We start from the raw sequence: 22,701 nt of genomic DNA, 5'->3' as shown, positions 1-22,701 counted from the left end.
TAATAATCCCTGGATCTGTATGGCCTCTTACTGTTCCAAAGTGCAAAAAATGTTACAGTCCCACAGGATAATACACACCTATACACATATATACGTATGCAGAAGAAGGAGTCCAAGCACAACACCAAAACCAAACCCCATCAAACCAACACCCCAAAACAGCCAAACACTAAATAAGAGGAACAGAAATGAATGGGGGATTGAAAAGTACACTACAAATATAAAATCTCTTCAACCTACAACATCATAGGAAGCTGGGCTTGCAGGACAAGTCAGAGTCCAACAAACAGCTACAGATGCTCTTTTCCTCCTGTTCTATCACCAGGCATATTTTACTGCTAGATATTAGGTATACCACATTGCATATAATGCAATACCTATAGAAGTAGTCCCATATAAACTATAAGAGATAGCATCCTGGACTAAAGAGCTTACATGAAGATTTCTGTGCCATAGTTGTCTACATTTGGTCAATGTAGAACTACTCTGTTTTAGATCAAGTCTCACATAGTCAATAACCCAAAACTGCAGAGGAAATTAAACTCTAAACTAGTACGTGCTGGCACATATGATGAGCTTTATTCTCTGTAGCTCAGCCCTGCGTGCACTGATTGCTCATCCTCCCCTTGGGTGGTGTAAATGACCACAGAAGATACTGTCAAGAGCACATCAGTCTCACTGGCTCTGAGAGATCATCCATAATATACAGAAAGGAAATAATACTCACTTTTCAGTGCGTTGGAAAAAAATAACCTTGTACAACTGAAACCTTTTCTGAAATAATAGCAACCTCCCCCCACCCCAGCTCAGCTGTATCACATTATTACATTAATGCAGACAGAAAATCAGATCCCATTGTTTTTTCCAGACCTCTCAAATTCACTAGTGAAGAGTCAGGATGACAATTGTAAAGCATGGTAACTATACCTTCATCTTTTCAAATTCAAGACTCTTATTTTTAGACTCTAACAAACCTGTTTCATCTTGCCTTTTTTTTTTAATCCCTTTTTTTTTTCTCCTTTATCCCAATATTTCCTAAGCCTCATCTTCTTCCTAGGCTGTATCATGTGTCTGATTTTGACTAGAGAACCTCTCTTTTTTCTCCTTGGAAACATCACTGTGCAGGGAACCAAACAAGCTTTAGGCACTTACATCCTCTCCACCTGACAGAAGATACAACTCCACATATTAATCAGTTGCTTTGCTTTGCCCTTTTTTCCCCTACAGTTGTTTTGTTATGTATGACAGCTTTTTGTAGCTTTTCATAGTATGCACCACACTGTGTGTGAGCCTTGTGCACGTACTTCCCTCAGTAATAACTGAATAGACTTTCCTCTTTTCCCATGTGTGATCCAATCATGTCATTGCAACAGTATTTACTGTAGCAATTAATAATAGGCAAGTATTCCCTTTTCAATATCTAGCAACTAAATCTAATTGGCACATTTTTCCCGTCTTAAAAATTATGATGTAGTTTTTATTTCTATATATTATACAGCTCCAAAATTGCTCTTTGGTGAAAATCCTGGTATGGGTGCTATTCAAACATGGTCATGATTACAGAAAATAAGGTTCTTGCAGGGCTTATGTCAACAAGGCATTTGATGGCCTTTCAGCTTACTTTTATGTGATTTAGGATAAGGAGTACCGTGAGCTCTATTAGCACCTGGGCCAACTCTCTTAAAATGGCAGCAGGTGCTCTATAGAGCATCAGCTGTCCCCTTTCCCCACTATACCAAATAGGTATGATCATTTTTATATCGATGATAAAGCTGAAATAGCTAGGAATAGAAAGTTTATATCCAGTATGGGATCATTGCTGCAAAAGGAAAACCTAATGCGGTTTGACAGATTTCGTTTTCCTCCTACCCTTTCAGTTCTTGACCTTTCTACAGCAACTATCAACACAGGCAGAAAGTAATACTGATTTGTGTGGTAGTTCTGATACTATCAGAGACTTGTGGCCAATTTTACAAAAGCACCTAGACAGAGTAAACAATAAAAGCAATGAAAGACATTCAGATGTCAGTTCTCTCTCCATCAGTCAGCATGAATCTATCAGAGCTAAACAAAGATTCAGATTTAGCTTGAAGAGTGGATGAAAGTTCCTTCATTTACATTATATGAAAAATTTACTGTGATATTGATTATCCATCAGTTTCCAGGCAGGCAAAGATTAAATTAACAGATTTTGAAGCCAGAGAGGACCATTATATAATTTAGCATCATTTTTTTACATCACACAGACTGAGATGTTTAATTTTATTACTCTCACAAAAGAAAGACATACAGTCTTGATTTGAAAATGTCAAGACATTCATTACATCCCTCAGCAGTTTGATGCAATGGCTAATCACCCTGACATTAAACATGTGCTCTGCTTCAAATTCAGAGCTAGTTCCCAGACTTGGGTTCCGGTTATTCCTTTTTCTGCCAAAGCTCTTTAGTAGATGGTGCTCTCTCTCCCTTCCCTCCTTTCTTTGTGAAGTTACTAATCCACTATAATTGAGTCACCTTTCAAATTTCTTTTCAGTGCAGTTAAACAGCCTGAGCTCTTTAAATCTCACAGCAGAAAACTTATCTTCCAACTCTTCAAATAGTAGCTTGGGAATTCCATTTACTTTCCCCATTATTTCAACAGATTGACCCACCCTGTCTTTGGCATAAAATGGAATATTTTAAAATCATGGCCAAGGAGGTAGGAAGGAGGAGGCAGCACTCACCTCCTCTTGCTGGGTATAACTCCCATCTCCTCACTGTCTCCCTCCAGAGTGACCCTCCTCGCCTGCCACCATTCATCATCTGAGGCATTGATGACGTGAAGGATGTCTCCATACTTGAAACTGAGTCCTTGGCTTGGGAGGCCACTGTCTTTGCTCTTGTCATAGTCAAACATGGCTCTGTGAAGGGAAATAAAAGATATGAAGACAGGTGATTATATAAGTTTCGAGAACACTTACTTCTGAACAATTTGTTACATCTTTTGTTACAGCAAACACTTGCTGCTTTCCAAAGGGAAAGGTCTTGCTTGGAGGAAAACCTTCCACTGTGAAGTTAACCTTTACAGAATCATCTTTTTTATTTTTAAGAGAAACTGGACAGTAAAGTGTGGTATTTACTCTTTCACTTAATGAAGAACAATCACCATATAAGAGCACCTAGTAAACAGAACATACCCTCTTGTCAACTTGTCAACGGCAATTTGGGGCTGTTGAGCTTGTCCTTTTCTCACACTTCCCTGTGTTCAGACAGGAGTGTGTCTCGTAGACCAGGGTGCATTGGGAGGACTAAATATAACGGACCAAAACTGTGCTCAGGATAATGTATTTCTTTAGGTGAATGGATGCACCTATTTTAGCATCTAGTTCAGACCATTCATTATTTGCATTCACAGTGCTTTGGTTCATGTCTTGGAGCTGTGTTAGGTTGTACACATTGGATTTCAGAAATTTGAAACGAAACTGAAAGACGCCCTGACCAGAGTAACACTGCTCTGACATACACCCCTCCCAATGCACTCAGGGCGACCACAGCACCACTGCTTTCACTGTCCATGTCCAGTCCTGCTGTGCTGTAGCACCCACTCCAGCAGTCCTAGCTATTTCCTTTGATGTTGAAGATGTTTTCCATCAGTTTGAAATGGACCTTTACCTGGAGTATTACTATTCAAAAAAGTTCCATGGCAATGTGTGTGGCAATGAGCCACCAATGTGCGCTCGTAGCCCAGAAGCTAACCATATCCTGGGCTTCATTAAAAGAAGTGTGGCCAGCAGGTCGAGGGAGGTCGAGGTCAATTCTCCCCCTCTACTCCACTCTGGTGGGACTCCACCCGCAGTGCTGCATCCAGCTCTGGGGTCCTCAGCACAAGAAAGACGTGGACCTGTTGGAGTGAATCCAGAGGAGGGTCACAAAAATAATCAGGGGGCTGGAGCACCTCCCCTATGAGGCCCGGCTGAGAGAGTTGGGCTTGTTCAGCCTGGAGAAGAGAAGGCTCCAGGGAGACCTTATAACAGTATTTCAGTATTAAAGGGGGACTCTAAGAAAGATGGGGGCAGTCTTTTTAGCAGGGCCTGTTGTGATTAGACAAGGAGTAATGGTTTTAAACTAAAGGTGGGTGGATTTAGACCAGATATAAGGAAGAAATTTTTTACAATGAGGGTGGTGAGACACTCACAGGCTGCTCACGGGGCTCTGAGTGACCTGATCTAGCTAAAGATGTCCCTGCTTACTGCAGGGGTGTTGGACTAGATGACCTTTAAAGTTCTGTTCCAACCCAAACTATTCTATGACTCTAAGATTCTATGATTCTATAGGACATGTATATTAATAGAAGATGTATATATAAGTCTAGGGACTCCATAAGCACAAACTGAGAGCTAACTTTAAGGTACCAGGCTATTAGACTGTGGCTGGGTGTAGTTTGGTGTGAAATTACTGCCTAAGTATTCAACCCAGATCCTGGGAAAGATCTTGAGCCTGCCCTGACCTCTATGTTACCAAGCTACAGGACACCAGTTCACAGCCTCGTCCAGTTTTATGCCTGGCACCTACACCAGCAGGGTAAACATAGTCCAGTTTCTCATGGGAAGACCCTGCACATGAATCCCAGCAAGGCTGTACATGAGCACAGGTCACTCATTGGAGTTACCTAGCTAAACATCCAGATCTTGGTGTCTTACAGGAAAGAATACATGGGAATATTTTTCCCATATAAAATATTGTCTAAAGATCATGCCTGTCAAGAACTGATGTTTGGTTCCTATAGGGAAAATAATATCATTATACAGAAATGTTAGATCAGTAAAATCCCAAGAGGTGTAAAATAATTCCTACTCTTTTATTGTCAGAAATAAAGCCATGGCAATCTCTTCACTGGTAAACACTTCTGTGAGAAGGATTTGATATAATTAATTGTTGTGCATTGTAGTGTAATCGCAGAGAGTGATTACAGCAGCTTTATGGGTAGATTTAAAACACTCAAGGCTACCTCTCATAATGAGAACTTAAAAAAAAGGTTATCAGAGTGGTAACTATGTGACCAAAATAATTTAAAAGCTCTTATAAACACTCATTCTGCATGAAAGGTCTGGTTCAGGAGGAGGAAAAATGCTAGTCGGAATATCTCTTCTCTTAAAGAGTTTACAGTCATGTACTAACATCTTCAGAAAGCCCAGATAATTCCCTTCTCTGACGATGAAGACTATAAATAATCCTGCTGAATTTTACATAATCCATGATCTTAGATATGCTTGTGCCTGTCTTGGTAAATGTTCTTGGACTGCATGTAACTTTTGAAAAAAATTTAATGGCTTAGCAGTGGAAATCCTTTAAAAACTTGCCTATATCTTAGTATCTTAGTAAAAATTTACATTCATAAAGGATTCTTATCAGTAGGAGGTCATCTGCTGCCTTCTCAAATAATGGTTTGTGTAAGGACATATGATGAAGCAGCATATAACTCCAGAAGCAGTTAAGTATCATCAGTCACTCCTTCTTAACCAATTAATGACACCTCATCTCTGGAGAAATGACAGTGCACACACAGACAGACACACAACAAATCATCCTGTTGGTGTTGCCCTTATCAGCATGCACTGGTCTGAGTTTTACCACTGTATTGAACAGTCGTTGTCTTAAACATTCACTGAGTAATTGTGTACCTTGCCATGGAAGCCTATCAACATCTCAAACCCCTAATCACACAGCTGGCAACCGTGCTGAATACTGGGCAGATGTAATACAATCCTGAATCCATGCATAGTTAAATTACTCAAAACAAATAACAGTATCTTCTGTTGCTGTCACATCCCAGATGTAAAGCACATGCCAAACTGAAAGTGCTCCACATTTGGCACATTTTAAGATGAAGAGTGTGTTTCAAAGGCTAAGTAGCAGACAGAAAGTACGGCAGTGTTCTTTGCCCTTGAACAGATATTTGCACCTCAGAGCCCACGTATTAACTTAAAATCACTGACTGCCATTGTGCTAGCTGATGTTAAAGATGAATGCAGATGGCAATGTTTGCCACTGACTTACTTTGATTGGAGTAATCATGTGCAATGCTAATTAAAATGAGATTATGGATCTCAGGCAAGAGAATTTTTGCGCACACTTTTCATTGAGTTAAAGATTTTGTGGCTGCATGCTCTACAGATGTTGATTACTCCATTAGTAAATGAAAATGATAAGAGACCTGACTTCATTGTTCTTTCCTAAACATTTCAAATTAAGGGCCAGGTTTAAGTTGATCACGTAACCATATTTAAGCTTACAACTTTGATAACATCACTGGCTTTGTAAAACCTACATTTGCAATTGGGCAGTTGGCCCAGCTATAAAACAAATGGAGATCTTAACTCTAGACACTGTTGTATGCACGTAGAAGTTAACATGACTACCTTGGGCCATAGAGAGACCTAGGCACACTCATCCTCATCTCCTTTCAGTTCTCAGGCTGTAAGTACTATTTGGATCTCTACATATCCAACTGCAAGCTCTAGTTTTACTTATTTAAGAGGCTGACATGCCATTTCTGATTTTCTACCTGATGAGCAGCATCCGGTTCTGTTTGTGCTCAGTCTTGCAGCTGTATATAAAAATAACACACCTGCATCTTTTGAGTGTCAACTGAAGTGATATAAAACAGATGCAGCCAGACCTCTCATTTGGTAAAGGAACTGGGCAGGGCAGACAGAAAAAAGATGGTTTTTTATTGCTTTCCTCTTTCATGTTTTTGGATGACAGCCCTGTCTTACAGGATACCACACTACATCCTGCAAGAACTGAAACTCTCATCAGAGAGGAAAGTCCAGCTCTCAGCAAAGTCTATTTGGTCTATGCAAGCTTCTTTGCACAGATAACATACTAAGGTATGTTAGATACCTTAGGTAAGTTCTGCCATGCCATGGGGAATACCAGAGAAACGCCCAAAATGTAGTAGCATCTTTGCAGAATATAATGTGTTGAGGAGAGGACATAAGCGACCCAGTCCAGCAAGAGACTCACCCTCCCACTGAGCACCCACCACCCCTGTCTGAGAGATGAGCGCCGTGTTTTCCTTTCGGTTAGAGAAGGACCAGCACAATCAGGATATGACTGCCATAACTCCCCCAGACAAGTACTCTTCCAAAATGAGATGTCTAAAAGAAACAGCAGAGAAGTGGATTTAACCCATGAAGATACGTCACGGTGCCTCTGTGTGCTGAGTTAGACACACAATGAAAGCACACATAGTGCAGATACTGGGGAGCATGCTCAGCAAAGCTAAAGAGCTTCCTGAACTTGCTAACATGGCTATATGTTTTCATATGGCTAAGTTGGTTTATTCATGGGTTTCTCAGGCAGTTCTTCAAGGCACTGAGCCGTAACTCATTTTTAGTGCCTTTTACTGCAATTTTGAAAAATAATAATCTCAATAACCTTACAGCTTTCTAAAGGCATTTATCTGACAGGCTTGGTTACTAACAGCTTCTCCTTTTTTCCTCCACAACTGATAAAAGCACATCTTAAAGAACAATTCTTCTTTCAGGTGTTTTATATCCTCGGGTAGCTGCTTACATCCACTGTTCAGCCCTTTTTGGATCTTATAGGACAGAACCAAGAGCTCTACAGGGCTTTCTCTATAGTAGTAAGGGCTCTTTTTCCAGTCAGCTGATTAAGTCCACTTTTGAACTGTGATAGTCAATTTTTAATAAAAAAGGAAATCAGTTTAAATTAGTTAACTTTCATTTTAGAGCTGTCACCAATGTTGTGATCACACCAGCGTCAGAAAAATTCCTATTCAGTATCTTCCACAGAGTGCTTTTCACAAACAGGACCCTGGGTTACAGAGAGCAGCTAACACATTTTGAGGTTATAAACATAGTAAAACCAGTGATTACTGAGAGATGTGGATATAACACTGAAACAGGGAACAGAGCTTGCTACAAACTAGTTAAACAGATGTGGTGAAATCATGATTTGGCCACCTTAGTTCCCTTATTATAAAAACAGCAATAGGAGTGGGTGTGATTATCAAAAGCATAAAGTATATGCACCAAATTTCTATTAACACCTTTATATGTTTTTCCTCAATTCCCAGTTTTTGCATGAGATGCAGAAAAATGTTTAATATCTCTACAACATTTTGAAAGTGAAAAACGCTATTCAAGTGCTAAGTATTGCTGCTGTCTTCTTGGTGAAAGCCTTCTTTGCTTGTAGAAGATAAAGTTACACTGTTCCGAGAAGTGAAGCAGAAGGTGCAAACGTTTAGCACAAGCTGTATATCACAAATACTTAAGGGTCTTGTTTCCTTGATATTATTCCACACTTCAGAAGTGATCATTAGACTAGGCTGATCCCAGCAGTAATTTGAACCGAACCTAATGGGTTTTATTTTTGTGCTTGGGTGCTTCTTAATCATTTTAGGAACGAACATTGGTATAAAACATGAGACAAGCATTTCACAACAGCATCAAAATTCATTGCTCAAAAATTGTTTGAAATGAAAATACTGCCAGTGCCAAGTTGTAATATACTGTCAAACATGCAGTGGGGTGTCCACGTGGTAGTAAAGACATTTTTTTCCCCTCCACTTAGTGTAAATACTTCCGAATTTGAGGTATGTCCAAGAGCTAAGCCGCATTGTGCAGTAAGTTTCTATTTCTAACAATATCTGTTCTTGCAGCTAAAGTAATAGATGTTTGACATAGGAGAAAACATATTAGCTTTAAGGAAATAGCAAATCCATTCATTGTGTGACACATTGCAGCCTATTGGCACTCACCATGCCTATATTGTTACCAGCATTTTAAGAATGAAAAATAGGATACAGAAAGACTAAGTGATCTTGCTAAGCCTGTGTCAGAAAAGGGAGTTTAACAGAGAAGGACTTGGACATGCTGGTGGATAATAAGGTGAACATGAGCCAACAGTGTGTGCTTGTGGCCCAGAAAGCCAAGCGCATCCTGGGCTGCATCAAAAGATGTGTGGCCAGCAGGTTGAGGGAGGTGATTCTGCCCCTCTACTCTACTCTGGTGAGACCCCACCCGGAGTGCTGTGTCCAGCTCTGGAACCCCCAACACAAGAAAGCTGTGGAGCTGTTGGAGCGAGTCCAGAGGAGGGCTACCAAGATGGTCAGAGGGTTGGAACACCTTTCCTACGAGGACAGGCTGAGAGAGTTGGGCTTGTTCAGCCTGGGAAAGAGAAGGCTCCAAGGAGACCTTATAGCGGCCTTCCAGTACCTGAAGGGGACCTGCAAGAAGGCTGGGGAGGGACTTTTACAAGGGACTGCAGTGATAGGACAAGGAGTAATGGTTGGAAACAGGGAGAGGGCAGGTTTAGACTAGATACAAGGAAGAAGTTCTTCACCCTGAGGGTGGTGAGACACTGGCACAGGTTGCCCAGAGCAGCTGTGGCTGCCCCCTCCCTGGCAGTGCTCAAGGCCAGGCTGGATGGGGCTTTGAGCAACCGGGTCTAGTGGAAGTTGTCCCTGCCATGGCAGAGGGGGTTGGAACTTGATGATCTTTGAGGTCCCTTCCATGACTCTATGATTCTATGAAACCCAGCTTCCTCAGATAATGTTGTAAACGCCATTCGTAAGTTAGTAGTCTTCATGATCTTCCTGACAAGGCAAGGGATATTAACGCATTTACAGCACAGCAATATATTTTGCTGAATGCTCCTGTATGTTCAGTGGAAAACCCCAAAATCTTCAAGTCTCTTAGCACTGCACTATGGCCAGTAATCTCAATTTGATACAGTTCAGGTACTATGTGGCAGCTTTATTTGCATCTTTGAAATTACTTTCTTCTTCTGGCACAGATGGGAGTTTGCATATAAATTTACAGACTGCTTTCTGCCATTTACTTTATGAAACGACAACAACTTAGCAAGAGAGATCTTCAGCTTCTGTAAACAGTCCTAACTCTTCTGCAATCTGCCAGCATATCTGCATTTACACCACTTAAGGATATTACTCTGAAAATTTCCTTAGCAGAGATTCTCATGTCTTTATTCTGCTTCTTCTCCACATCCATTCTACCCCCTGACCAATTCTTTTTTGTAGATGGGGAAATCCAGTGCACAGATGTTTAATCATTTGCCTGGGTTTAGACAATAATTCAGCATCAGAGTCAGATGCAGACCCCAAGTTTCATAGCTGTCTTTTCTGCACTCTCAGTAATAGATGTATTTCCACCCACTCACAGGTTCCATTTGAAGAAAAGAAGAAAACGAAAGAAACCTCAGCATAATTCATTGCTATAGCTACAACAGAGAGCACAACAGTGCTGTGATAGAAGCAGCCATTGCAATACAATTAAGATGCCTTTAAAAAAGTTAAATTTTCACATAGTGGCATGTCAATAAAAACTTTCACCTTCTCTACCCAGCTTTGTTTCCATTTGGAGAAGCTGAACAGGTAAATCCTATGTGTGGAGTGTAGAAAGAAGATGCTGTCTCCTTGTGAGGTGTGGGAAGCTCTGAGGTGCTGCTTGCTATGAGGCTAGGAGGCTGCCAGAAAAGCCCCTGTGCCAGGGATGTTCCAGTTGTACATGTCACCTCCTCTGAAAGAGTGGGAGGGGACTGTTTTATTAGCTTTTATTAGGAATGTGTTACAACAATGTGGTTTCAACAAAAAACGTCTGAATGTTTGACTTGTTACCTACAACTCAAAGATACTGTGATTTCTTTTTATCTTCCTCTCCTCTCCTCTCCTCTCCTCTCCTCTCCTCTCCTCTCCTCTCCTCTCCTCTCCTCTCCTCTCCTCTCCTCTCCTCTCCTCTCCTCTCCTCTCTTTTTGTACTTCCTGTCTTACTGATGTTGCACCTCTTCATGAAGCTGATCCCTTCAACTTTAGTTATTGCAGCTGGGCTGAGAGTGACAAGTGTTAGAATCTGTATTACCAAATTCAGTCATACCAGGGCCCTGCAACATGGCACTGCCATGTTCACTTTGGAGGTTAGCACAGGTCAGGGACCATTCCCAGCAACAGTTTGGATGCACCGGCCTTTTATGATGGAGAGGAGGACCCAGAAGAAGGGATATGGGCTCTCACAGTCAGATATAGAGGATTCTCACAGGCATAGCTGACAGCACTGATGGAGACCCTGAGGGAGTGGATCTACCCCTAAGGCACTTTCAGTATACCAAATAGCGTGGCACATTTGCATCCAAGGCTTTTCCATTTGCTACCGTATTGTTTCTTTACTTCATTCAGCAATTTCTCCATTCAGTCCATGTCATTCTTTATCATATTGCTCCTAGTGGGAGGCTGGCAGAGAGTTATGCTATGGACTTCAATGAAAAAAGGATTGGAGACAGCAGTATTAGATCCAGAAAAAAATCATTAAGAGGAGGGAGATATTTTCTTTATGGTGTTTACACCAGGAAAGAGGACTGCCATTTGTCCTTGGGGAATATTTTGTTAATTTTGCAAATCTGACCATGAGTCTTAATGTCAGCTCCTATGAGCCAATGTTTATGTTGTTGATGGGCTTTTCTGGGTCTTTAGCAAGTGTTTTTGCAGGAAATGGATTCTTCTGTACTGAAAAAATTAACTCAACATTTTCAGAAGCGTCAGTCAAGGAATATATGTTGCACTTTTGTCGTCTTGCTATGTAAAAGCATACAGGGCCCTATGTTAAAGGCAAAATCTCTCACAGCCCACAGCGAGGAAGGACTGACAGCTTTCGTCTTTCAGCTGTAGACATGGACAGAACTCATATTACTCCCAGGTTTGCCTGGCTTTAGGCTCTTCCAGCAGGAATTGAAAGGTGGCTTGAGAAAATGAGGCTCTTTCATGTATACTCTTGTACCAGCACAAGGGGAATTCATTTCAGGGTGCACACACTTTTTGCCTCATAGGATCATAGAATGCACTGGGCTGGAACGGACCTTTAAAGGTCATCTATTCCAACCCCCCTGCAGTAAGCAGGGACATCTTTAGCTAGATCAGGTTGCCCAGAGCCCCATCAAGCCTAATCTTGAAAGTCTCCAGGGATGAGGCCTCCACCACCTCTCTGGGCAACCTGTTCCAGTGCTTTACCACCCTTATGGTAAAGAACTTCTTCCTAATATCCCATCTAAATCTACCTGTTTCTAGTTTAAAACACTTGCCCCTCGTCCTATTGTTATGTGCCCTTGTAAACATAGCGTCCAATCCCTATGTGCCCCTCACCTTTCCTGTAGGCCCTCTTTAAGTACTGGAAGGCCACTATAAGGTCTCCCAGGAGTCTTCTCTTCTCCAGGATGAACGACCCCAGCTCTCTCAGCCTGTCCTCATAGGGGAGGTGCTCCAGCCCCCTGATCGTCTTCATGGTCCTCCTCTGGACCTGCTCTAACAGGTCCATGTCCATCTTACATTGGGAGCCCCAGGGCTGGACGCAGTATTCCAAGTGGGGTCTCACCAGAGCAGAGCAGAGGGGGAGAATCACCTCTCTTGATCTGCTGGCCACGCTTCTCTTGATACAGCCCAGGATGCAATTGGCCTTCTGGGCTGCAAGCACGCATTGGTGGCTCATATCCAGCTTTTCATCCACCAGTAGCCCCAAGTCCCTCTCGTCAGGGCTGCTCACACCATCCCCCAGCTTGTATTGATTATGAGGATTATTACCCTGGCCCAGGTGCAGGAACTTGCACTTGGCCTTGTTGAACTTCATGAGATTCACATGGGCCCACCTCTCCAGCTTGTCCAGGTCCCTCTGGACGGCATCCCATCCCTCAGGCGTGTTGACTGCACCACTCAACTTGGTGTCATCAGCAAACTTGCTGAGGGTGCACTTGATCCCACTGTCTCTTTGGCATTTCACAGGGCATAAAAGGGCCAAACAGAATTCCCCTTCTGCTTGCAGATGTCTGAAACCAGTATCAAGCTGTGAGCATGTTTCTTGACCTTTTCCATAATTTATTGACCAGGAAAAACTGCCTGCTAGTTTCATCTGTGACAAATGCAGAAGATTTTAAATACATCTGCATTGTACTCGGTGTATTCCAGATTTGAAGCTTTGAGGTTTGCTTTAAAACTGTGAGACTGCCTTGGGTCAGAACACTAATTAGATTTAGCCTTAGGTATTTTGACAAACTCCAGAGCAGGTCTGCCATAGCATCTCAATTCTGGAGTGCTTCTTCAGCACTCCTGGATTTGTGTATGAAATTTCACAATAAAACTCCAATTCAAATTTCACGGCAAACTGGAAAACATAGGACAGGTTTGTTCTAAGTTTGGTGGTTTTTTAAAATAAATTAGATCATTTTTGACTGACCTTGACCTGGCCTGCTCTTTATGCATTAAAATGATATGAAATTTGCGTTCTTCTTGGGTTTCATTTTTTTTCTCCCCACACAGACTAAGTGAAGCTGCTGCTTGACTGCATCTCTGGTTTCTGTCTGAGGAATTTGAGCACTTTCTTCAGCACAGATTCCTGTGTTGTGACATTTAAGATTATCCATATCCAGAAAGGAAAAGAAAAGTGACTGGATGTCAAATCAGGGATACTTTAAACTATGGGGTAATTCACCTGAAATTGCAACCTGTGGGTTGCACAGTTTGACAGAAGAGTCAAAGAGTCATTCTGTGATTCTTAGGTTTAAAGACACAACAACTTATTTACTGTCTGAAAGTATTAATTTCAGGATTTTTTTCCCCAAGGGAAAACAAAATAAAATAATAAAATAAAATAAAATCAAATCAAATAAAATCTTTCTTTCAAAGAGAATGAGACTTAAAGGGGATACTATGACTCTGCGTAGTGCAGCCTGTAGCCACCTCCCTCCCACCCTGCTCCCAAATGTATCTTTCTTCTAATACAGAATAGAATTCAAAAAAGCATTGATTTTTTTTTTTTTTTTTTTTTTTTTAATAATTTGACTGCAATAGTTCTAAGTATGACAATAGCTCTCAAGGATCTACTTTGGGTAGTTGAGTGTTTTAGGTGGTTGTCTCAGATACCCTGTAGCTTGGAATGGCTTTCTTTTAGACCTAATCATGACCTGTATCGCGGTTAGCAGTTTTAAAAATTACTTTGTGGCCAGGCTGCCCACAGAATTCATTGTGCTTCCGCTGGGTTATAATCAAAAGGAAATTTTCAGCATGCGAAAGAACCCCAGTGATAACATAATTACTACTACCAGCCAGATATATGATGGCTTCTTTGTTTTTTTGGACAAGGATATTAGACATCTGGAGAATTAAAGAGAAAGCCTTCCTACGAAAAAATGATCCGCATTTATGATTTTTAGAATTTGAACATAATGGTGACGAAAAGAATGGTAAAAGATTGACTAAACAGAATGCCTCTAGTACTGAAAAATACCCCACCAGCCAAAATTTGGACAATTGTGGCAGCAAAATAGAATATTATTTTTTTTTTCAGAAATCAACATGTAATACTGGAGTGTTGTCAGTCAGAATATTCTTTCTTACTTCTGTTCAGGAACTGTAAGAGATGGGGAAGTCTACAGACTTTCCTAGCATGGAAGTGCTCTTTTGTTCATGTCATAATAAATCTGTTTATACATTCCAACATTTAGAGATTAGTTCTGAAAAAAAAAATTGTTCTCCAGCTATTGAAAAAGTGTAGGCAATCAAAACTAGGAGAAAGTATTAACGAGACAGAACATTGGCTGCTCTATCTTTAATGAGAGAGGGCATTTCGAAGAAGTCGAGATACTTGTTTGCAACAGCTTTTTCTTAGTAACCATTTCTGCTTGGCCGCGAATGTTGTCCTTTGACAATGAAAGAGTCAGAAGTCTGAGATTTGCGTTGTTATTGCGTCGGCTGACTAGGTTCTTCTGAAATAATGAGGTGTCACAGGCATACAGGAACTACGCCACGGTAAATCAGTGAAAATTATTATGGAAATTAATCCTTTTCCCTAATGTGGAGAAATGTACTAAATCCATAAACTCTGCTGGGTGCAAGTATTTGAGAAATCATAAAATCCTTTTGTCTCTAGGCCAAAACTTGAAGAGCTCATTAAGAGTTTACTCAGTCAGTGGGAGGCTGCTGATAGAGTGAGTCCTTTGTGTTTTAGCACAGACCTCAACGGGAAGCAATGCAATTAATTTTCATTTTTGACTTTGTCTGTTTTAAAGAAGAAGGGTGATTTTGCAAAGATCAAATGCTATCAAAGTCTAAAACTGTATTTGTACAGCACAAAGGTCAAGTGACTCTACATAACCTCTGGTTCTCAAGACCTAACATGAAGCCTCTAAAGGCTTCAGATTTACAAGGTGTAGTTCTATAGAAATCAACAAATATAGAACAATGCAGAAGGCTGAGCTGAACCCAACTGAAATCTTCTAAACTGTAATGGAAAAACAGAAAGGTGCCTGAAAAAGCAGCAGCTATGAGAGATGTACTATTTGGTCAACCAGTTCTGTGGATTCTTTGAGCTATTATCTGTCAAATCTTACCTATCATAAAGAGGTTTATCCCACTAAGGTTTATTCTGTGATTGGGTTGAACACTCTCCTGGTAGAAGATGTTGCCTATAAACCTCCATCTTCTGCAGTCAAATGAATACTTCAAAACCTCAGTTTTCATTTGTTTCACTTTCTCATGGAGAAAAGCTTGAAAATAAGATGCCAGAATACGCAAAAGCAGAAAAGGGCAGATCAAAATAATAGCCTTTGGTGTCACCTCGTTAATGTCAAAACACTGTGATTGCTTCTTCTTTTTAACAGTTAGATTTGGTGGTTTCACTCTGTGTGTGGCTGTCAAACCGCTTTAGAAATGGATTTTGAAGAAAAAAGTGCTGATCAACCACTATTACCAAAAATATTTAACAGCACCAGCATGTATTTTAATATTTATCAAATAAAGTTGCAAGAGGACGATGCTAAACTTCTTAGCTTCTGTCTTTTAAAGACAAAATTAAGTCCATGCAGCACTGAGCTCCTTGCAGCTAATCAGTCATACACTCCATTGCATTATGCACGCCCTCCTTCCCTGGGAGCCCTGGCTCTTGCATGCTCAAAAGCAGGATTAAGGGTAACATCAGAAGTCCCTGCGTCCCATTTTTAAAGGTAAATTAAGCACATCTGAGCCTAGGTTTTGTTGACTTTCAATGAAGATTAGACTTTGAATTGCTAAGTCTCATTGAAAATGTTACCCTAAGCAGCTTTAAGATTGACAGAATTTGCCTTAAGCTGCTCCGAGACTGACAAGACGAAAGACTGGTACAGTAACAGAAGTGCTTTGATTCCTTGCTCTTGGATGCTGCTAGGACCTAGGATAAGCCATTTTTTTTTCTGCTACCATGAACGAAGCTTAGAGTTTTGATGGTTTTGTCCATAATGACACTTCCTTATCTGTGTGTAATTCCTGATTTAAGCAAGGACACTAAGCAACAGAACTGGGACCTTTCCTTTTAATATCTTCATTTAAAATGAGTCTCATGGCATTAAAAAGCCAAGAAAACCAGCTGTGTTCTTCTCCCTTCCCCTGCCATGAAAATTTTCTGCCTATGCTGGCTTAAATTTACCTTGATTTTAAGACATTCCTCTGTGTTGCAGAAAAAAAATTACCAGGAACCGCTACTTCTACTTAGCAATTTTAATGTTTATCAAAAGCCATGTCCTTAAGTTTAGGAAAAGTAACAATAGCGGTCTCTTAAGTCAGGCTTCTAAAAATAATCTTTAACATTTGAGTAATCTGACCAATTTCAAGCAGTTTACACATACTTAAAGTTGTGCATTGAGACTTATATATGCTGTAACACATTGCATGTAGCAGAAAATAATTCATGGATGCAGTTGTTTTCTAATATTTCTCATTGGTAAATATTTTCTATCAATCAAATTTATTTTTAAAAAATTAACTGCGTATTTCAGGATGCAAAACACAGTTTGAAACATCATACACCACTACCATTTCCTAAGCCTGAATCAAATGATTATGTCATGCCAAAAGCTGGAACGTGATACACCTTAATGTGAGATTTGTGTGTGCAGGAAATACAAGACTGAGGCAGTGATGATAAAAATCTAGTTTATGTCTTCAGCAGCTATAAATGAACAGTAACTTCCTTATGCTGGCATCTTTCCTCTGCTTTTTCAAAACATTGAACAATGCCCTCTACAAAAAAGTTTTGTAGCTGGGAAAGTTGTAGAAGAGATCAGTTTAACAACTATGTCTTTGGGTGTCATGTTCATCATGGGCTGATCTAAAAATTTCCTCATTTTATGTTGCTTTCTGACCTTGATGAGGTATTTGATGAGGCTTCCTAGAGAGGTGGCTAATGCCTCAAACCTGTCAGTGTTTAAGAGACATTTGGACAATGCCCTTAACAACATGTTTTAATTTTAGTCAGCTCTGAATTGGTCGAGCCTTTGGACTAGATGATCCTTGTAGGTCCCTTCCAACTCAAGTATTCTATTCTATTCTATTCTATTCTATTCTATTCTATTCTATTCTATTCTATTCTATTCTATTCTATTCTATTCTACTTTGGTGGAGGAAAAGCCTCTATAAGAACAAAAAAATCTAATCATTAACAAGGAAGACGCATGAGGTCAACTGTCCAGCTTCCACTGTAGGAAAGAGGAGCAAATCCCACTCTCCCAATAGAGAAATCCACAGAAACATGACAAGAACTTTTCTGAAAATCCAGTTGCTGACATAATGCACCTTGTAGGAATGAGGAACAGCACTGGACCCCATTCACATTTGCGTTACTCACAGATCAGTTCATCGCTAATGGAGCTGCTCTGACGCGGTAGGAGGGGGCAGAATCTCACCAGGAGCATTAGTGTGGGCAGTGCAAAGAGGTTCTGCAATCCTGGGGGATATTCAAAACTCAGCTGGACAGGTCCCTGAGCAACTTAATGTAATTTTGAAGCTGACTCTGCTTTGAGAGGGGGATTGGACATACAACTTCGGGATGGTCTCCTCCAAGCTAAATTACCTATGATCGTATCTATTCAGAAGCACTGAAGTATAAAATATGTTGAGACACAGCAGCTTATCTCAGATCACATTTATCACTTTTGGGTATATCAAGAATTTTTAATATATATTCTGTGTAAAATGACAGTCAGACTTGGCATCTAAGAGACAACATTTTCTGCAGTGGGTAAAAAAAATTTACTTTGCTTAAAAGTTCCTTGATGTATGCAACCGAGGATGGTACAGAGATGCTCAAGCTATGTACAAGTTCAGGCGATATTCTTCAGAACCGTGTGCCGATACTAAACCAATCTTGAAAGCATTATGGCCATGTTAAAGCTGTACCTCACCATGGCTGATATGGCTGCACTGCACTGCAGTGATTTGAGAACTACAGTGTCTGGTAGCTCAGCTGTTTTCAGGCGGCATAGGCACCCCTGGTGTGACTGTGGGCTTATAGTAGAGAGAGCTTTCTTTTGTTCATATTTTGGGAAAACAAATTAGGTGCTATGCAGAGATTATTAGAGGAATCTAAACTCCCTAGACAGTAAACGAGAGAGCTAGGTACCTATGGGAAAGGAAGAACTCAGAGCATTTACACAGAAAGAGAAAAATAGGCTGATATAGGTGGTGTGAACATTTCTTTATTTTGATGTCCTGTTTCCCTACTTGTAAAATAAGAATACTTAAGGAGACTATTGTGAAGTGCTCAGAGAGTACGGCAAAGTGGCCATATCAATGCCCATGATGGGTAAATTAAACATAAAGGGTGAAATCTCTGATTCCAATAGAAGGAAACATCTATTGAAGCAACACGTTTTGTCAGAAAAGCCTGCAGTGTAAATTACACTGTCATTTAGCATTTGCTTATACAAAAGCTGTGCCATTAAAGTGAATTGAGTCTTGCAGAATAATAGAGAACCAAAAGTAAGTTCTTTTTTTTTTTTGATTCTGGCATCCCAGGGAGTCATGGGATAACAAATAAGCAAGAAAATGAACAAATGTCTCTAACCGAAGAGATGGTTTTCTTTCACTTCATATGGACAAGATTGTTAGAAATATTCATCAATGAGATTTTTTTGCCTGGACCAATTCTTACACTTTTTCAGTATTTCACAGGCTCATTTGCAAGCTGAAGGAGCTTCGTATTTGTTCACTTCCAACATGGGAACAGCAACACAATTTAGTGGGTGATTCGGGGGCTGAATAAGGATGCTCTCTTTGGAGAAGGCTGTGGTGTACAGCGGGGAGAGGATCAGACCATAAGTGCCCTGTTCCTATATGTTCCCTAAACGTCTGCTGTTAACCACTGTCACAGAAAGGACACTTGGCTAGATGCCCCTTTCTTCTGAGTCAGGATAGCTGCAAAACAAAATTGATGTTTCTTTTGTGGAGGAAAATGTATACAGAAGGTGGGAAACTGAAATTGCCTGCATAACATGCATTAATGCTGACAGGAGAAAGGACATGGAAAATTTTCACTGTTTAAAAAACAAACAAAGCAATCCAGATTACAAAAAAGTCAAATGTTTGAATTATCTGCAGGTGACAGATTATGAAAATTTGTGACTTAAGGAGAATCAGGTTGAACTCTTCAGTTTGCTGACAGTTTTCCCTGTGTGTAGGTGATGACTCTTACCAGTCAGTCAGTGGGGGAAGAGCAATTCCCAGCACCCAGGACCCTGCACAGGCAGCCGATGGACTGCCAGCCATCTCAGGGAGCTGGGAAAGCTCATAGGGGCCAGAGAGGGACAGTTACTGCAGAGCTGTGGAGTTTCCATGTGCCAATCTCAGTGGTATATCAGACACAGCTACCCTGTGTCTCCTCGGTCGAGGCCTGTGTTTGATGGTTAGAATTACTTCAGCAACCTGAAAGCTGCTATAGCATATGAAGTGCTGTCTGCATTAAACAGCAACAAATAGCGTAAATAGGAGTTTCAAACCACCGTTGCACGTCTGCCTTAACTTTGTAGATTGACCACAGCACTAGGTTCCCAGATGTGTGGTCTTTAAATCATTTTACTACATCAATATCTAAATATTTCTCTTATGTTCAGCTCTACCATTCCTACCTCTGGCCTCAGAGGATCAAATTCCATTTGATTGTTTAACACAACTTCTGACTAGCAGCGCAAATGCAATCTTTTCGATAGTTTTCCTCTGTCTCTGTCTCATTAACTTAGTATTTCCCCTCAAATGTCAGCTGAGGAAATAGCTGTTTCTCCAGCAAAGTCTGAAACATTTCCTTTCCATAGCTATGATTTATCACTGCAGTTCTGTCAGTAAGCTCTGTAATGTGACCGAAGTTAGTGGAAAGACACTAAACTGAGTGAACAACTTTCATTTTTTCTGTATAAACAAGCAAGTCAGTACAAGATACAATGTGATGAAACAAATATAAAGGAAAAAACCTTAAAAAATAGACTGTATGAAACTTAATTTCTCTTCAAAGGTTCCTTTGCCTTATCATCTCAAAATCTCTATCTTCAAATCCTTTTCTGAAGTTAAGAGCAAGAGCTTCTCTCCCTTTAAATAATAGGTACAGGCACTATCTTCTTTACCAGAAATTCATTTATTAAGCAAACCCTCACTGCAGCATGCAACTGCCTCTGAGGGATAATTTCAAAGAATCTTCCCAAGTGTTCCACGCAGCAGGGCCACATCTGAAAATCTTTGTATCTCCTGCAGCTGTAGCAATAATTTACTGCCACTAACTTATCAGTCCCATTGCATTAGTGGTCTTTAGTGAGGTGGGTTGAGATTTTTCTATTTCTTGATTTGTTTTTAAGAGGTTATATTAATGTTCCTCCCTTTACACAAGGCTGAGAGATCTCCTGCATGCAACAGTTGAGATGTCTATGCTTTCAGCTAATCTCCAGTGTGAGCCTATGCCCAAGTCCAGACTCACTCACTGTTCAGAGACCAGCAGATGCTTGGAAGAGGCATGCCTCCTCAAATCCTTTCACAACCAAGGTGCAAAACAGGACACAGAAAGGATGTCCTGGCCTTAAGACATTATTGTCAGCACCTTTGACATACTCTTCTGTCTCCTCAAAGGCTTGTTAGCAGCTCATGTAAGACCAGCCTGAAGGAACTGGGGTACCTAACTCCTGCTAGAGCAGGAGGTGGACACCAATAGAGAAGCAGGTGCTGGTCTCTTCTCACAGGTGATTAATGATAGAACAAGAGGGAACGGACTCAAGATGCACCAGGGTAGGTTTAGGCTTGACATTAGGAAAAATTTTTTCACTGAAAGGGTTGTCGGGCATTGGAATAGGCTGCCCAGGGAGGTGGTTGAGTCACCACCCCTTAATGGGTTTAAAGGTCCTTTAGATGTGGTGCTTGGAGGTATGGTTTAGGGGTGTACTTGGTGGAGTAGGGCTGATGGTTAGACTGGATGATCTCAAAGGTCTTTTCCAACCTGAATGATTTTATGATTCTATTCTAAAATAAGGCTGGCAGCAAGAAGTCCCTTCCAGCTCTGAATCACAGAGACCAACAGGAGTCAGAGATTCAGACACAGCTCTATCTTAGCTTTTCTGATTGGCTACTGTAGGTATCCCAGCACTCAAGGTACTTGCTGTCATGAATCCCATCACTGGCATTTGTCTCCCCCCTTCAAGCTGATACCTTTGAGGTCACTCCTTGGGAGTTCTGTGCCCAAAGCTGGAGACAGTTTTGAAGAACTGCAAGCCTTAGCATTTCATTACTCAGCATCCTTTACCAAATGCCTGTCTCTGGCATTTATAAAGCAAGGATGGATGGCATTTCCCTGCCACAAAGGAGAATAGTGAGGATAACTACAGTAAGGATTGTGCACCATTCAGATACTAAATACCAATTACACAGGGCATTGGGGTGTAATAAGAAAGCTAGGAAAGAAAAGGCCACGGCAATAAAGCTAAATGAATTATTTACAATCAACTACAGGATGTGTTTAAGGATGAAGCCACAGAAGAGCCTTTCAGACCTGTCAAATCAATGGAACCATCTGCACTTGATGTGTCAGTAGACAAAGTTTAATAACAAATCAATAAAATGAATAGTAATAAATTACTAGGACAGATGAATGACTCAAGTGTGTGGAAGTGGAAAATACACAGCCAGTTTTTTAAAGGGACACCAGAAATAAAGTAGATGTGACTTGAATGACAGGTAACCCCATGGATGAGGAATATCACTTGGATTTCCAGAAAGCTTAAGACTTCCTTACAAAAAGATCATAAAATATAAAAGATGTAGTGGTCTAGGAGTGAAGGATTAGTAAATGTTTAAAGGATAGGAGATTAACAAAGAAGGTTTTATTTTCACAACAAATGAATTCCCATAAGTGATCTAGAAAAGGTGGCGAAAAATAAGGCAATACTGAAGACACTGAAGTATCAAGGGTAGCAAACCCAAAAACTAATTGAGAAGACTTGCAAAAGGATTTCAAAATGTCAAGTAACTGGATGATAAAATACTTGATGAAATTCAATATCAGTAAATGCAAAGGGAGGGGTGGGGAGTATCAGTCCTTGGTAAATGTACATAGATATAAACAAGCTAAGCAATTACTCCCCAGGGACTAAATGCTGAAGACTTTGTACATTTTTCCAGGAAAACATGAATTCAGTGCTTGGCAGTAGTGAAAAAGGCAAATTTGTACACATAATTTAAGAAAATTAATAAAGAACCAAACAGAAATCATTGTTATTATACCATGATACAGACACCCATACACCCCTACTACAGACAGTCCTGATTCTCTTATCCCAAAGAGGACCTGGAAAAGGCAGAGAAGGAACAGAGAGGCCCATAAGGGTAATTTTTGCACAGGGGTCGATTATGCAGAT

At 40.6% G+C, this 22,701-nt stretch overlaps 1 protein-coding gene across 11 annotated transcripts in view; it reads right to left on the bottom strand.

Annotated features, from left to right (window-relative positions):
• Positions 1-22,701, bottom strand: part of DLG2 (discs large MAGUK scaffold protein 2) — a 1,022,965-nt gene that overhangs the window by 48,112 nt on the left and 952,152 nt on the right. For 10 of the 11 annotated variants that reach the window (XM_086481686.1, XM_086481690.1, XM_086481691.1 and 7 more), the window contains one exon: positions 2,724-2,900. The exons of the other annotated variant lie outside the window; for it this stretch is intronic. In XM_086481686.1, the coding sequence (XP_086337812.1) occupies positions 2,724-2,900 (177 nt within the window). The remainder of the gene's footprint in view (positions 1-2,723; positions 2,901-22,701) is intronic. 11 annotated transcript variants of the gene reach the window in all.

The sequence above is a fragment of the Leptosomus discolor genome, chromosome 1 (assembly GCF_034619465.1).
Source record: "Leptosomus discolor isolate bLepDis1 chromosome 1, bLepDis1.hap2, whole genome shotgun sequence".
NCBI classification, from domain to species: domain Eukaryota; kingdom Metazoa; phylum Chordata; class Aves; order Leptosomiformes; family Leptosomidae; genus Leptosomus; species Leptosomus discolor.
The sequence above is the reverse complement of the archived record's forward strand: the minus strand, read 5'-3'. Positions and strand labels throughout refer to the sequence as shown.